The sequence below is a fragment of the Sinohyriopsis cumingii genome, chromosome 1, assembly GCF_028554795.1.
Source record: "Sinohyriopsis cumingii isolate HCF-2022 chromosome 1, ASM2855479v2, whole genome shotgun sequence".
Taxonomy (NCBI): Eukaryota; Metazoa; Mollusca; class Bivalvia; order Unionida; family Unionidae; genus Sinohyriopsis; species Sinohyriopsis cumingii.
The window spans coordinates 103,589,949-103,607,282 of record NC_142961.1 but is presented as its reverse complement, the minus strand read 5'-3'; the positions used below and the strand labels follow the sequence as shown (position 1 = coordinate 103,607,282).

At 33.1% G+C, this 17,334-nt stretch overlaps 1 protein-coding gene across 1 annotated transcript; it reads right to left on the bottom strand.

The window, feature by feature from the left end:
* Positions 1-1,415: 1,415 nt before the first annotated feature.
* LOC149807475 (uncharacterized) lies at positions 1,416-15,392 on the bottom strand. Its single transcript, XM_089956560.1, has 9 exons — positions 14,244-15,392; positions 10,938-11,029; positions 10,107-10,322; positions 8,128-8,200; positions 7,023-7,123; positions 5,540-5,612; positions 4,246-4,349; positions 3,064-3,237; positions 1,416-1,559 (listed from the first exon to the last, which is right to left on the bottom strand). Exons 1-9 carry the CDS (start codon positions 14,332-14,334, stop codon positions 1,416-1,418), a joined length of 1,068 nt encoding a protein of 355 aa, XP_089812686.1. The 5' UTR covers positions 14,335-15,392.
* Positions 15,393-17,334: the final 1,942 nt, after the last annotated feature.

Genomic DNA, 17,334 nt, shown 5'->3' with positions numbered 1-17,334 from the left:
TTCTGACGAGAACCAATTACATTACGGGCAGCAACAATATTTTTGATCTAAAACCAGCAGGGTTGTCCACCAAATACATGCTAAAATGGAAAGACACAGACAGGTATCATCATTGATAAAATCCCATAAACCTATGTGGGACGGGGTGGAGAGGAATGATTATAAAAATGATTTTTTGGGGGAAATTTAATGGAGGGCATAGATTTGGCTAAGAACGAGCACCTCAACCCCTTAATGTGCTGGGTCAAGTAATGTTTAATTAACATTCTTAGAAGAAATATTACCATGTCGGCTGGAAATATTTATCTTTTAATATGTACATGTGGTCTTCTACATATGATCATGGTTTGTTGGTTCAAGACCTTCAGAATCTCGGCAACTGGAAATTTTTCACTTTAAATTCAGATTAAATTTGTATCCTCCTTACAAACCAGTCAATACGTATCAGTCTGGTTTCATCTGCGTCTTTCTTGTTAAGAGTCAACAAAACAGTACTATTAACAGTACCATACATACTAGCTTCAAAGTCTGAGTCCGACTGCAAACTGTACAGACAAATCTGTCATTGCATAATGTGCATGCAGATTTGGGTCCGTGCAGTTTGTTAGGAGAAATCAGTAGAACACACATATACCCTGGCCAGCAGGCACATTGTTATGGTAGATCTGGTTTCTTTTCTTTCAGAATGACTATTTTTAAGTATATGACAATACACCCAACAGTACTATAAACTGATCCAGTATGACATGCCCAGCTCATGTCAACATCAGTCCAGTGCTGTTGGATGGAATGTGTTTTGGTCATAATGTTGGCAGTTTACAGAGTAAAAGGGAAGAAGGAGAATGTGCAGAGAGAAGGGAGATGAATTATCCATAAAAGGAATATCTAGTTATCTTTAGTTTGTATGATATGTTGAAACAGAATGGGTATGAGCCAGTTAAAAAAGTATCAGCAGAGAATATCAAGCAAAACAAAAAATAAGTTTACATTGCAGGATTTGTTATGATTCCACTCAAGTGAAGATCAAGGACTTTCCAGGGTTTCAGAAATATATTCCTATTGGAGTGATTGTAAACCTGACCTTTTCCAACCCAAAATGACAGGTTTCTTACGTACAGCATCTAGAAATTAAGTAACCACATGGATAGGGACAACGATTCATTGATAAACTGATGTTTAACAGTTCAATATCACATTCTAGACTATTTGGCAAAAGAATCCGATCTGGGATGGAGCCGATCTGGGATGGTTTAGAAAGGATTCTCACCGACAACCCACTGACTGAATTAGTTCTGCTCAAAACCAAGATCATCAAGCACAAAATAATATAATAAAAGCTGCTTCATGGACACACAGAATATGCTGTCCATCACTGACCTGTTTTGAATGATTCTGAAACTCTTTTATGTCATCTGTTATTTCATATATCTGCTCATCTCATCTCTTAACCGACGTAGCTCAGCTTCTAAGGAACTGAATAAAACACGTGAATCATTTGCTTCCTCTATCTCTAAGTTATCAATTCCATTCACAAGTTGATTTTCTCCTGGCTTGTTTTCCTAGAGTAAAAAAGAATTATGATGGGAAGTGGTAACTACACATGGATATGCAAGTGATAATTATATGTCAAAATAAGGTCAGATTTTGTTTATGTACACTTATTTTGCCTGAAAAATTATTACAGTCCATGCACATTAAAAGAAACATGGAGATATTGTTATCAGTTCATCTTTCCACATGTCTGAAATGTCCTAAAAACTATTCTTATATCAGTAACACATGACAAATGAAATATGAAGCCGTTTTTAACCAAACATTTTTATTATCCCTGCACATTAAAAGAAACAGGGCTATTGTAATACAGTTTATCAAATGTCCTTAAAATCTTCCTATACCATTAGAGCCAACAATATCGATGCTGTAGATTGTGTCATGTTCTGATATTATGAACTTGCAAGAGACGGCTTGAGGGTAGTGTAATTTTAATTTTTTAAAAACTCCCAGTTGCTTCTCTCACATGACAGACTGTTACCTCTACAACATGCCACTAAGTGTTTCCCAACCCCTCCAGACATTATCCCTGGCTCATAAGACAGACAACAGACACAATGATATCCTCATCTTGTAATGATATACATGTATGTGCTTACTTGGCATAAAAAATGCAAAAATTTACATATCCAACATATCCTAATCGCAGGGGCAATCCTTAAACCCCAATACAAAGCCCCCTGGGTCATAAGTCTGAAACTAAAAATCCCACTCTGTAACCACATATGCACTTACAGGGCATAAAGAAGGCATATTTGCATGCAACTTGCGAATTTCCAATTCTATTTAGATGCATTTGACCTACTTTGAAACTATCAAGATTCCCACCCTATAACCAAATAAGCACTAACTAGTCACAAAACAAAGGAGATTCACTTATGCAACTAACCCTGGCCCTGGGGTACATCTACATACTCCAAGTGACCAAACAGCATGGTCATGGATTTGAAAACTGATCTGATCCCAACAATATAACCATATATATACTTATTAAGAATAAATGCATGTGTGTGTAGTTACATTGGCTCGTGTACATTGGCTCGCGTATTATCTATTTAGTGCCAATTAAAATTTCTCAAACTCTAAAAAAATAAAAGCTGCACAAATTTGTAGTGAGATAAACCTTTCTAAATAAACATACAAAATATACAAGTTAAAATATTAATGTAAAATCTTAAAATTATGTCAATAGTTCACCTGATACAAGTTATTTATACTTCAATAATGAAGATTTGACATGGTAACCAGCTCAAGAAGGTGCCATCTTTCCCTGTGGTATTACTGGTCAGTGATCTATAATACCAGCATACGTTTGACTGGATGGCTGCAAGTTGATAAGATTAAGTTGTTTTCAAGATGCTACAAGTATTGCTATAGATTTGCAATGAAAATCAACCTAAAAAAAACCAATACTTAAACAGTCATTCACTAGTACATGGACAGTTGTCAACTTTAACACTAATATTTTACTTCTGTACATTCTTGGGACATAAAAATGTAAGTAACACTTACTGGTATGTTTTCGTGTTTCTCAGTGGGTGTTTTCTCACCATCCTCCACTTTGTTGGCATTCTCCTTTTGCAGTATTTTAAAGAACTGACTTTGCTTGTCGCCTAATGTTTTTGGGGTCATGACAAACTGAGTTTTAAGAATGTCCATGGGTGGATTGCGAGGACCATGAGTTGACTGAAGAAAGAAAAATACATTTTAGTAATTTGATATGTTAATTTGTATGGCTTTTCACCTAAATATTCTTAACACATTAACCCCTGGTGATGAGTTTACGTGGCAGGAGGTTGTAGCCTACTGCCGACCTTTGTAGCATCGAGGTCATCTATGATAGACTAAAGTGGGTGGTAATATGGAAAGGTAGACAGATGTAGCTCTACAATGACACCAAATAATCTGGAAGTTCTAGTTGCACTACAAAATACAGAGGGAAAACCTCATGTTTTGAACCCGATTTATTTTCCCCCAAAATTCGCCGGGGGTCGGAATCTGATTTTGTGTCCGGATTCTATACTTTTTTGTCTCAGATCTAAGGCAGACTGGTATGAACTTCAAACAGAGAGATGAACCTTTGCAAAAAGTTGGGTAAGAAAGGCATATGGAATAAAGAGTGGTCTCAGTACTAAAATAATGGGTCCGTTAATCAAAATAAATAAAAAATTAAAAAATAAAAATCCAACTTTTATCATTCTGCTCACGTGCGAGCCAAGTAGCCAATGTAAAACGACGTTTTTCACACAATTAGGCATTATGTTATTGGAACATCACCTGGAAGCTGATTTATTAGGATTTATTCAGAAATAGCTTTCAAAATGTGTTTCCTACTCGAATTTTAGGTGAAAACAACAAAAGAATCTCCAGGGGTTAATGTGTTAAAATACATCAAGAGAACTGACACAGATGGACTAATGTAAATACTGTTTTGAGCCATTAAAGGTACACTATGTCATTAACATAAAACGATATATCCAACTACGGCGGATTCTTGTTTCTTTTTAAGATTAAGTTCTTTTTCCATTGTTTTTCCATGGAGAACAATTATTTGTTAAATTTTACAAAGCTTGCTGTTTTCACTTGTTCTTTGTTACTGTTTATGAGAGTCGAAACACATGAGACACTGGTTACAAGAACTGATAAGACAGCAGTATTATGAATATTCATTAGTTACACGTGTATTTATTTTACCTTGTTGTAAACATGTGATCTATAAATGTGCAGTCCACCATGGCTTTTAATACTGGAGTGACCAGTCTTCAAATCCTCTGTGCCTTTCCCCAATGGAGGATTATCTGAAACAATGAGAAATGGATTAAAATATCAGTTCAAAAAAACTGAATTTTCCTTTCTAAAATCCAAACACGAAAGCTGCCATTTTTATATGTAACTAATGCTTTCACTGCTAATCAATGTGTAACCTTTTTGGCAAATTCAGAAAATAGAAAATGCAGAAATAGAGTACATAAAGAATTGCAATAATAAAATCAACCAACCTAATTACTGTACACCCAGCAACCAAGACCCCTCTATTGAAACTTTGGCCTTAACATCTTTTTCAAGATTTTCAAAAATGCAGTATTTGAGATTACTGGTGGCTTATAGGGTTGGCAAATAGTACATTAAAGAAGATCATGACTGAGTTAGATCAGTCCACGTCAGCTGCCTCAGTGTCTCTTTAAGAAAGGTGCATTGCTCTTTTTCTCACCATTATATAACCAAAAAAGTAATCAAAGTGAACTTAAAAACCGATCAACAACAAAAAACAAAACAAAACAATGAACATAAACGAACTGTGAGCCACTATGTGAACTGTGAACCTATGTGTCCTTTTTTATCACAAGCAACTATCCATTATGATCACAAGCAAATATTAATATCCTTATATAAATATACAAAATGTTTTAGGTCTTTTCTTCTCTTTATCTCATTACAGATTCGATTAAAACTTTTTGAAACATTTAGATAAAAAAAAATCAGCAATTACCTTTAATGAGCATTTTCTATTAAAATGAATCTATTTGAAGCACTACACACAATGAAAATCAATTTCAGGGGAGGAAACCACCCTGAGTAATCATTTCTTGTTAGTATAAAATGAGTTGTGTCCCTTGAAACAGCTAGACATCTACAAATTATTCTTTGCAACAGAACACAGAAAGCATGCAATAGGCACAAGGACAAATCTCTCCATGTCACAAATAGTGTTTAACCTTAACAGAAATACCACAATTTTTTAATCACACAAAATGACTGAAATACGGCACCCCTACATTATAATGCTGTGATAGGAGTTATAAAAGTAGACTGCCAAACAGGTGAGGTCACCATAGATTTATATTTAATACATAATATTACCAATAAATAATGAAATTGGATTCCTGAACATACCTGAATTATAGATACTTGTTGATATGGATAAATACAATACTGAAATTTTCTCAATAAATTTGTAAACATGTATGGTAATATTATGACAGCTTACCTGAGACACCTTTACCATTCACTTGTTTGCTGCCTTTGGTATCTTGCTGGTCAGAATTTCCATTCAGTGGAGGCTGGGGGAAAAAAAGTTTATACTGAGCACATGCATGATGATGTTGCATCAAATTGCTATTAAAACAATTATTGAAATACTAGATTTGTGTCCACACAAAAAATGAAATAACCTTTATAGGTAACCAATATCTCACCTCTATGTGTGTTCGAGTCACAGGGTCTACCAACATGGGTATGTGAGAAAGCTTGCCAGTAGTTTCCACTGGGGTTATTGATGTTCCCCCTTTGGTTTTCCTGTCAAATATCATGGCCACCATTTAATAGCATATCATTGCCCGAAAAATGCCCCGCATCAGAGGTTCTTTTCATTGTTTGCAAATGAACACATCTAAGATGACATCGCAGAGGCAATGTCCCAACAATGCCAGCACTTTTTCTGAAGCTGAAGCACAATTACAATATAACTGTGCACTGTCAAATGAATAACCCTATTTACCTGATACAATGCATGCCAAACTGCACACTGTCAAATGAATAACCCTATTTACCTGATATAATGCATGCCAAACTGCACACTGTCAAATGAATAACCCTATTTACCCGATATTATGCATGCCAAACTGTGCACTGTCAAATGAATAACCCTATTCACCTGATATAATGCATGAAAAAAATGTGCATAAACGCAGTGATCAGGGTCCAAAATAGTTTGCATCAAATCATAGCCCACATCTGGCTGTACATTAAATGAGTGTCATAGCCCACATCTGGCTGTACATTAGATGTTGTCATAGCCCATATCTGGCTGTACATTAAATGATGGCAGCAGATCTGATCCAATATCATCATAACTTTTTTCAGCAAGAAACATGTGATCACCAAGCCCCAAAATTAGATATTACACTATGTATGTACCTAGATCATCAAATTACCTTACCATTCTTTCTTAGACTTTTACTGATAACAGCATGAATTACAGAACATGTCCTCAATTGTGGAAACAGTTCTTTTTGTTCACTTTCATATTCAACTGACTGTCCTTTAGGTCCTTTAAAATTTAAACACTTAATTACGTTAATAGTGATAATTGCATCTATATGCACCACTCATTATTAATGCCCTAACTAACCTCTGTGGCTGTCCTAATATTTACAAACTGGAGGATATTAAACAGCACCACCACAATGATGATATCCATGAAAAAAATGATGTCGTTAAACATAACTGACAAATTTGGGGTTCTTAGAATATTTATATAGCCGTCCCAAAACTTTCACCCTAGTTAATGGCATGCAAATGAAGAATACATTTTGATTTATGTGTGCTGATTTAAATCAATTTATCTGCAAAATCATGTTGATTATTACTCTTTGTATTTCCTTATTAAGTACCTATTGGCTAAAAAACTGTTAACAAGAACTGATAAGATAGCAGTGTTATAAATATTCATTAGCTACAAGTGTATTTACCTTGGGAACAAGCGATCTATAAGTGTGCAATCCACCACGACTTTTAATACTGGAGTGACCAGTCTTCAATTCTTCTTTGCCCTTCCACAATGGAGGATTGTCTGAAAGAATGAGAAATTGAAATGGATAATGAGTTTAAAAAATTGAACCTTTCTTTCTATAATCCAAACATGAAAGCTTCCATTGTATGCTTTCACTGCTAATCAATGTGTAACCGTTTTGGCAAATTTAGAAAATACAAAATGCAAAAATAGAAACACAAAGAATTGCAATAATAGAACCACCAAACCTAGTTACTCCACATCCAGCAACCAAGACCACTCTATTGAAACTTAAACCCTAAACACCTTTTTTCAAGATTTTAAAAATGCAGAATTCAAAGTATTCGAGAATACTGATGGCTAATAGGGTTGGCAAACAGCACATTAAACAAGATCACTACTGAGTCAGGCCAGTCCATGTCAGCTGCCTCGGTGTGTCCTTGGCAAACGTACATTGTTCCTTTTTTCTTACTAATATAAAGTGTTCAAAGTGCACTCAAAAACCAACGAAAACAAAAAAGCAATGAACATACATGAACTGTGAGACACTCAAGTCTATGTTTCCTTTTTAATCACAAGCCACTATTGATTATTATCACAAGCAAATATTGATATCCTTGTATAAATATGCAAAATGAATGTCAAATGTTTTAGGTCTTTTCTTCTCGTTATCTCATTACGTGATCAATTAAAACGTTTTGAAACATTTAGATACAAATGTTTCAGCAGTTACCTTTAATGAGCATTTCTGTTAAAAATCTATTTTTAATCACACAAATTGACTGAACCACGGAAAACCTACATTACAATGCTGTGATAGGAGTGATAAAAGTAGACTGCCAAACAGGGGAGTTCACCTTAGATTAATATTTAATACATAATATTACTAATAAATAATGAAATTGGATTCCTGAACATACCTGAATTATACCAAGACGCATTATGAGGGAGTAATATAGGTACTTGTTAATATGGATAAATACAATATTGAATAAGGATAAATACAATATTGAAATTTCCTCAAGCAATTTGTAAACATGTATGGTAATATTATGACAGCTTACCCCAGACACCTTTACCATTCACTTGTTTGCTGCCTTTGGCATCTTGCTGGTCAGAATTTCCATTCAGGGGAGGCTGGGGAAAAAAAGATTTTACTGAGTACAAGCATGATGTTGTATCAAAATTAGTATTTAAATAAAATTGTTGAAATACTATGAAAATCACAATTATAGCTAAAATTACATCAAAATCTAAATAGGTCATCTATATATGTATACAAGTGTCTACCTATGATTGTTTATGCTATATCATGTTAAACAAGCTTTTCTGACTGAAGTCAAATCAAGAGCCTCTAGATGGAACTGACCCTCTTTTTACTATCAAAAGGAGTTTCCTAGAATTCAAGACAAGAAAATTTATTGTCTTTAACTGCCGGGTGTTGAAACCATTTCTTGATATTCTTGATCAAATTAGCCACTGTGGTAGTCAGGTTGGACATGTAATTTTCTTTTACGACAAGGTAGACAACGTTAGAAGACTTTTGTTTTAAACACTTCATTCAAATTGGTAAGATCTGCATTATGTACATTGTGACAGCAATACAAGGTCAGATTGACCCCGTTAGAACTAACTAGATATCATAATTAGTTTTCAATTTTAAAACCGTGTTGGATGGACTTTCCATTCAGAAGGAGTAGCAATAGTAAGATTTTCAAGATGGCTGCCATGGTGGTCATACTGGATGTCAGAATGGCACGAATTTTATTCACTAGCAACTATGATATCATGTCTTCTGATAAAAATGCAATGTTTATATGACTTTCCATCTAGGAAGAGAAGATTTTCAAGAATGCTGCATTGGGTGCCAAATTGGATATCAGGTTCGCAGATTTTATTTCACCACACACAAAAAATGTCTTGAGAAGTCTTCTGGTTAAAAAATAATTCTGATTGGACTTTTTATTCAGCAGGAGCATCGAGAATAAGATGGCTACTGTGTGTGTGTGATTTTAATTTTAACATAGCTATGATGTCTGCCATGTGGCAATTTATAGTGATGTCTAGCACTTGGCCATCATTCCAGACATGTTGAATCATGTCCCACCCAGTCACGTTACCCTGAGACAAGGTCAGTCAGTCCTAACACTAACCTTATTATGCTGAGTGCTTAGCAAGGCAACTGTTAGTACCATTTTTATAAGACTTTGGTATGACTTGGACCAGGGTTCAAACCCGCGATCTCCCACATCCAAGGCAGACACTCTCACCACCTTGCCATCGGTGTGGTACAAGATGGCTACTGTTGTTAGAAATTTTTAACTGAAAACCACGTGTTGATATGACCATCAGGAGAAGCAGCAGGAAGATTTTCTACCATTTTGATTTTGATATTAAAAGTCTTCTGGTGCAAACCCGATGTTGATGTACTTACTGTTCCAGATTTTATTTTTCAAGCTGACTATTACATTAGTCATACTGGATATTAAATAAGCACCATTTTCATTCAGGACCATTAAGAAGTCTTTCAATGACAACCCCATCTTGATATGACCATCCTCTTAGGAGGGGTAGTGACAATTATTACAAATATATGGTCTCAAAAGCAGCCACAGTGCATCTTTGCAAAAGGAATTTAGCTACTATTTCCATTTCTTTGACATGATAAAAGTAACATTGTCTAAAAAGTACCCACCCACCCCCAAAACAAAGATGGGAATGAAATTGTATTGATCAAAATATTGCGATACTAATGATGGTAAAAAGAAAACATAAGACATCAGCAAGGAAAATGAAGATTTGGAGCATGGTATCAGACAAATAATTTTACCAACAGACAAATACTTGAACTTATGACTTAATCAGTTCTAGAATATGAATTAGCTAATAAATATTAGTCATAAGATTTACATTTTGCTTCACACAGGATATATGCACTTTGCACCAAAAGTACCTAAAAGCTAGTGTGCAGTTTTCAACATATGCTTATTTGCTTACAGATCTCACTGTATAAACAAAGTAATACTGTACAAAGTAAACTTACAAATTCATCATTATATAGCTTATCCTCGTCTATGTTCTTATCCTTCTTTTCTCCTTTCTTCTTTCCTTCCTTTGAATTCCTTCCTTCCTTTTTATAGTACCCTCTCTTTGAGCTTGAGTTCTGCTGCGGTCGGGAACTTGTATACCCATTATAGTAAGCCTGTCTAGAGTAATCATGAAGAGCCATCTCATAATATCCAGGGAAAGCCCCATTCAACTAAAAAGGAGAAAATAATTTATCAACTGAGATGGTCTCAACAAAAACAGCTAGAACTGGGATTTCTGCATGAATTTGAACTAATGTATTGTTTGACGGGATCAATTTTCACTCCATGACAACCCTCAAAACTTGATAACCCAATGCCATTATTTAAAAATATATGTATTTATTGAGACAGCCATTGATTTTAATTCACCAACATTACATTCTGAGAGGGAAAGGTCGGGGAGATTAACTATGAATGGCCTTATAATGTGAGGCCTCAGGGTGTGAGAAGGTATATTTGGTTATGTCTTCGAGGTTTGTTTGTGCTACCTGTTATGGAAAGAGGTTTGTGGTCGGTAGTGGTGTCACTGTGTATACAATTTACAGTGAAAAGAAATTGTGCAAAACAGCAAAAGAGGAGACACACTCTTATACTGAAGCATTGTGCATTAACATGCATGTAACATGGAAACTATCTTAACCATAAGTAACAGTAACATGAAAATACAAAACAAGATTAATGGAAATTATTTAAAAAATGTTCACATGTTCTTTATAATATATGTTGATACCTTGTTTAAATCCTGATGGTTAAAGAAATATCACATAGTAAATATTCTGACTTACATGGCCAGAATGTGTTCTTAGATGTTGATATTTGCCATCCCTGGGTCTCCACGGCCGGGAGGTGTAATCCATTCCATATCCATTATAGTAACCTGGAAAAATACAAGTAATGTTAAGTACTGACTTGTAAGATTCCAACATCGCATAGCTCTCTGAAGTGTTATATTTATGTTGTCTGACTTTACAGTCTGTAAAGGTACAGTTATTTCACAAATGTAACCCCTGCAGTACATGTAAGCATGTGTGAGGTAAAAAGTATCTTCATATTTTAGTGTGCTCAGCAGCAGCTAATATAATCTCTTTACCATATACAGTACTACCTGCTTAGCTCGATATCCTTGGGATCAAACATGAAAATTAAATTTGCATGGGGTGACTTGTTGTCAGCAACTAGGATTTACACTGAGAGAAAATAAACAATGCCAATTGTTATTAACTGCAGACAAAGCTAGTTTGTTTCAACATGAACTGGACACAGCCAACACGTCCCTGACGTCTCACTCAGGTGGGCATAGCTGGATCATGGTTAGCTTGTTTTGAAGTTATCTCTGATGTCTATGATAGAGGAAATCAATTGGCATTTATGGGATGAGCTTTTAAATCAAATATCGGCGCTTGTATTATTGCACATCAATATACAGGTGATTCTATCTGAGGTAGGACAACAAGTACTATTTTAAAGGCAGTCTACCGCATATTGAGTTTTTATAGTTACATTCTATTACTTGTATCACTTTAAAAACTGTTTTATATATAAATAAATAAAAGAATCGGTATATTTGTATTATTCCCACATTACAGGATACAGCTGAAACCACTTCACTAGCAACTGATAATGTAATACCACACCATGATGCGTGGTAATAAGGTTACAAATGTTGACATCTATGCAACAAGCTGTTAATGTAGCACCTTACGGTTGTCTGGAGAGTTGAAGGCAAGTGTGGGATGTTTTCTGAGGTGATATAGATGGTTGAAAATAAGTTCTTCACTCGCTAGATGCAATATAACCGTTATTCACTCGTAGCAAGCACATTTTGTTTCCATGTTATGATTTATTTTACCATATACGGTACTAAATATGTATCTTCACATCCTCAAGCCCGTGCATACAAGTGAAATTTTTCTGTAGGAGGTGACGTCTCATCAATTAGTATGCGGTACGTCTTTTTTCTCAAATACACACATGAATTATACTTGTTGGTATATTCATATACGTAGACTAGTTTGTAACCGTTAATTGATAAATGCAAACACTTTAATCCCCCACTTTCGATGTTATTGACAGTTGACATGATTTGCATATACTTAGACCAGTTTGTGTCCATTAATTGACGAATGTAAACACTTTAAGCCTCCACTTTCGATGTTATTGACTGTTGACATGATTTGCATATAGTATGCTAATAATTACAAGCACGTGACTTGGACTAGACATGATGCTTTACGTCTGTAAATAGTAAAAGTAAGATAAAACTTTTTCCATTAGGCTTCACGTCTTTTTTCTTTTTGGTTGTGTGAAAATAAACTCATTAGTTCATACAAATAACTGAAATTCACAAAATCTTTAATTGGGTTGAACATTATTGACATCTTACGTTTTGATTGAATTTTCTTCTTTCTTTTGATCAAGTGATATTATAACATTAAAATTACAGAAATAAATGCAATAAAATAAAAAAATATTAATTAAGCATATGTTCTTAGTTCTGAGTACATGTCTAAGAAAATAAATTGACTTAACAATATTTTGGTCATCTGTCCATGATACACTAAATAACATGCTTATACAGGTAACTGGAATAAGAGGTAGTCATCTGAATGAATACCTTTCATTGAATGATTAGTAAAGTATTTTCAGTGAATTCTTAATTTCTGTTTGTGTCTCCGTATTCTATATGTGACTGCGTATTCTATATATTCTATATGTGACTCCGTATTCTATATGTGACTGCGTATTTTATATATTCTATATGTGACTCCGTATTCTACACGTGATTCCGTATTTTATATGTGTAACTCCGTATTCTATATAGTCTATATGTGACTCCGTATTCTGGTGGAAGTTGTGAAATTATTGTAATAATTAACAAAAAGTAGTTTTAGTAAAACTGAGAATATGGGTCGATTAGTCCCGGAATCCTTCAAACACATGGTTATGAAAGTAGTTGACGTAACAATATTTTGGTCATCTGTCCATGATACACTAAATAACATGCTTATATAGTTAACTGAAATAAGAGGTAGTCGTTTCAATGAATACATTTCGTATAATGTTTTTTTATTATTTTGTACTGATTAGTAAAACATTCGCAGGGAAATCATTTCTACACGTAACTCTGTATTATGGTGAAAGTTGTGTAATCATTGTAATAATTGGCAAAATTTATTTTGAGTAGAACCGTGAATGTTAACGGTCTGACTCTCCTATGGGCCGAGTAGTCCCAGGGTCCTTAAAAACTTGGTTAAGAAACTAGTTGCCAGGGTGCAATTAAATGATTATTGATAAACAAAGAATATATTAAATTATTCTCATGCAGAAAAACACGACATGTACTAGAAGGTGAAACCAGTTAACATGGATTCAACTGCAGCTTAAAATTGTATTTCATTTGACAACTATACCCATCGTCACACGATCGGGTAAACGCAAATGTTAGATTATTATTAATATATATTAATAATATTTGACAAAATGTAACTTATTATTGTTTAAATACACCATTAAAACAAAATGTACCGTTAATATTAAAATTATGTATTTCAGTGTATTTTTTAGTATATTTGAGTATTTGAGTGAAAAGAAAACATCAATGAGTGGGATTTACACAGAGAAAATAAATATACCTTTATGTTGACAACTCATGTTTTTGTTACCTTTGTGTAATACAATCCATAATGCATTAAGGATGAAAAATCCATCAGTTTAGAGTATATGTCACATCTTAGAAAATTCATGTATAGGTCACATTCGTGCATTGGTCACATCTTAGAAAATTCGTGCATTGGTCACATCTTAGAAAATTCGTGCACTGGTCACATCCCGTTAGAAACAAAAACTGATAGTCCTCTATTGGATGAAATATATGAAATATGCCATTGTGAACAAACACGTCACTAAATAAGTTCACGTGATGTATAGTTGTTTACGTGCTACATGTATTTAAACTGGTCTAGATTTTAGTCCGTATGAGAGAACCATTGTAATAAATCTTGCTCTAAAAAGGGGATGGAGTTATTCATGGAAAAATGAAAACTTGTTAACAATTAAAACTTACACATAAGCATGTATCCGAGGTTCCTTACCTTCATTTTTGTGTCCTGATGCTAAATGATAGGGACGGAGAGGCTTGTCCCTACCCATTCTTCGAAAATGCAACAGTAGATCAGATCCCATCGGTTTATATTCAAGTCTGGAGCATAACTTCCTTTGCCGGAGGGTGCATTGTTTTTAATGAAGATCTGGCTCGCATGGACGACGGGTGCATTGAATTCGCCGTGAAAAAGATAAATTTCAAGGAAACAAACAAATACTCGTTAATCAATGCGACGCCAGTATGAAAGCCTGGCGGTGACATCAAATACTTGTATAACAAAAAAGTACGTGCTGGAACTGGCAAATTGTAGACATAAACAATTAGAAAACAAAGAATTTCCTGACATTGAGACACATGTCATCTACGAGGTATACAATTTATTTTTAATCCCCACAGTATCATGTCAAATTTGGTAATAACAAAAGACCACGTGCCTGCAACATTGCATTTTGTCAACATGACGGCTTATCAGTACGCGCTGACAGATCTAGGTTAATGCAGTTTAATGTGAGTAACCAGTGGGGAAAAAGAAACACAGACATTGATCTGCCAGGGTATTAGATGATACAGATCAAAGTCTATGTTGTTTTTAGCTGGATTTGATTTGAAAGCAAGTATATTGAGTTGGCCAAAACAAATATAAACTTGACAACAGTTGTTGCTGATTGATACTGCCAGAATAAGAAAATGCAAACTTGCATCGTTTTAAGACTTGAGAGTCAACAGCTTAAATCACAAGTACTTCTAAATCTAATTAAAATCCGAAGTTTAAAAATACCCCTCCCCCCAAAAAATCAATTTTATATCAAGATGTATAAAACGTACTTTTGGTAGAAAATGTATTGAGTTCTAGAAAGAAAAAAGGTTAAATAGATGTAATACATGCAAGGAAAATCGTCAAACTGTATTTTAATTAAAGAATGCGTATAAAATAGAGGTATAAATCCTTAGACCAACAATGATTTTCTTGTATATTTATTTTATATCGATTGATTTTTATTTTTCTCACTTTCAAATATCTGTTGCATCCATTTTGCAAATCTGCATGGCAGAATTCGTTCCCAATCACTCAGCATAATTTAATTAAATCAGTTTATTTCAAGTTTAATTTAGTCAAATTATTTCAATTTGAATAAAACGTTTTAGTTTAGTACATTCATTTCATTTTAAAGAACATGTTTTGTACTTTATTATAGTGTCTAGCAGAGCTTACAAAATTATTCAGGAAAAGTTGTTAATACTCTTATTCATGAATGAACCCTATAGTTAGATTTGCTATTATTATTATTGCATGTTATTATTATTATTATTATTATTATTATTATTGCATGTTATTATTATTATTATTATTGCATGTTATTATTATTATTATTATTATTATTGCATGTTATTATTATTATTATTATTATTATTATTGCATGTTATTATTATTATTATTGTTATTGCATGTTATTATTATTATTATTATTATTATTATTGCATGTTATTATTATTATTATTATTATTATTATTATTATTATTGCATGTTATTATTATTATTATTATTATTGCATGTTATTATTATTATTATTATTATTATTGCATGTTATTATTATTATTATTATTATTATTGCATGTTATTATTATTATTATTGTTATTGCATGTTATTATTATTATTATTGCATGTTATTATTATTATTATTATTGCATGTTATTATTATTATTATTATTATTATTATTGCATGTTATTATTATTATTATTGCATGTTATTATTATTAATTATTGCATGTTATTATTATTATTGCATGTTATTATTATTATTATTATTATTGCATGTTATTATCATTATTATTATTATTATTATTATTATTATTATTGCATGTTATTATTATTGCTATTGTTATTATTATTGCATATTATTATTATTATTATTATTATTATTATTATTGCATGTTATTATCATTATAGTTATTATTATTGCATATTATTATTATTGCATGTTATTACTGTTATTATTATTGCATGTTATTATTATTATTATTATTATTGCATGTTATTATTATTGCATGTTATTATTATTATTATTATTAGTAGTATTATTCACTAAATCGTGTATATGAATGCGTGGTTTTCTCCATACAAGATTATTGTATCCTGCTACTATTTGCTGCTATTATTATTATTATTATTATTGCATGTTATTATTATTGTTATTATTATTATTATTATTGCATGTTATGATTAGTGTTATAATTGCATGCTATTATTATTATTGCATGTTGTTATTATATTCACTAAATCGTGTATATATATGCGTGGTTTTCTCCATACAAGATTATTGTATCACTTTAATCTATTTTATACGCCATCACTAACTCTTATAACAATATTTTAAGAAATTAATTTGTATGGGTACAAAACAATAATTTCACTACTAATTGACAGCTTACATGGCTGTGAAATGGTGAAATGACCTTTTCTTTGGCCTGATTGAGTAATTTAACTTAGATAAACACTTCAGGCGATATATAAACTGATCAGCTTGGTAGCGAACACAGATCAAACGAGTCACCTTATGTGCTAAGTATGTGATGAATAGGGAATGAAAAGAAACTTCATGTGACCACTGTTAACCAAAACGTTGACTACCTTTACTGGCAAGTTTTGTAAATGCTCAATGACCACGGACCTTAACGACTGTGAGTGAATTAACAAGACACCTTACAGATTTAAATGCTTCATCGAACATCGCTGTAATTAATAGACAAATAAAATAAAAACAACGGTTTCGAACAATTATATAACTACGTTTACCACCATTCAATTAAGAAAGTGGCTAAATCACCTCCATCCAATTATAAAACTGACTCACTGCATATTGACACCTTTATCCTGGCCTGAAGGCCAGACAGTGAGTAAAAGGAAGATATAAAAATCGATAGTGGGCACCCTTGCCGCACTGATCTTTTTATGTCAAATTGTTCTGTCATTGCTCCGTTATTTTGAACTCTTGAAGTTATGTTATTATATAATATTTTTGTCCATTTTCGGAAAGATTCTCCGAAACCAAATTTTTCCAAGACTTTCTGTATATAGTTG

Coding starts and splice junctions, on each gene's coding strand:
- LOC149807475 (XM_089956560.1), bottom strand. CDS start 14,334: ATGGGATCTGATCTACTGTTGCATTTTCGAAGAATGGGTAGGGACAAG. Junction 10,323..10,937: donor TAAGAACACATTCTGGCCAT/GTAAGTCAGAAT, acceptor TCTCCTTTTTAG/TTGAATGGGGCTTTCCCTGG. Junction 1,560..3,063: donor AGAAACACGAAAACATACCA/GTAAGTGTTACT, acceptor TTTTTACTCTAG/GAAAACAAGCCAGGAGAAAA.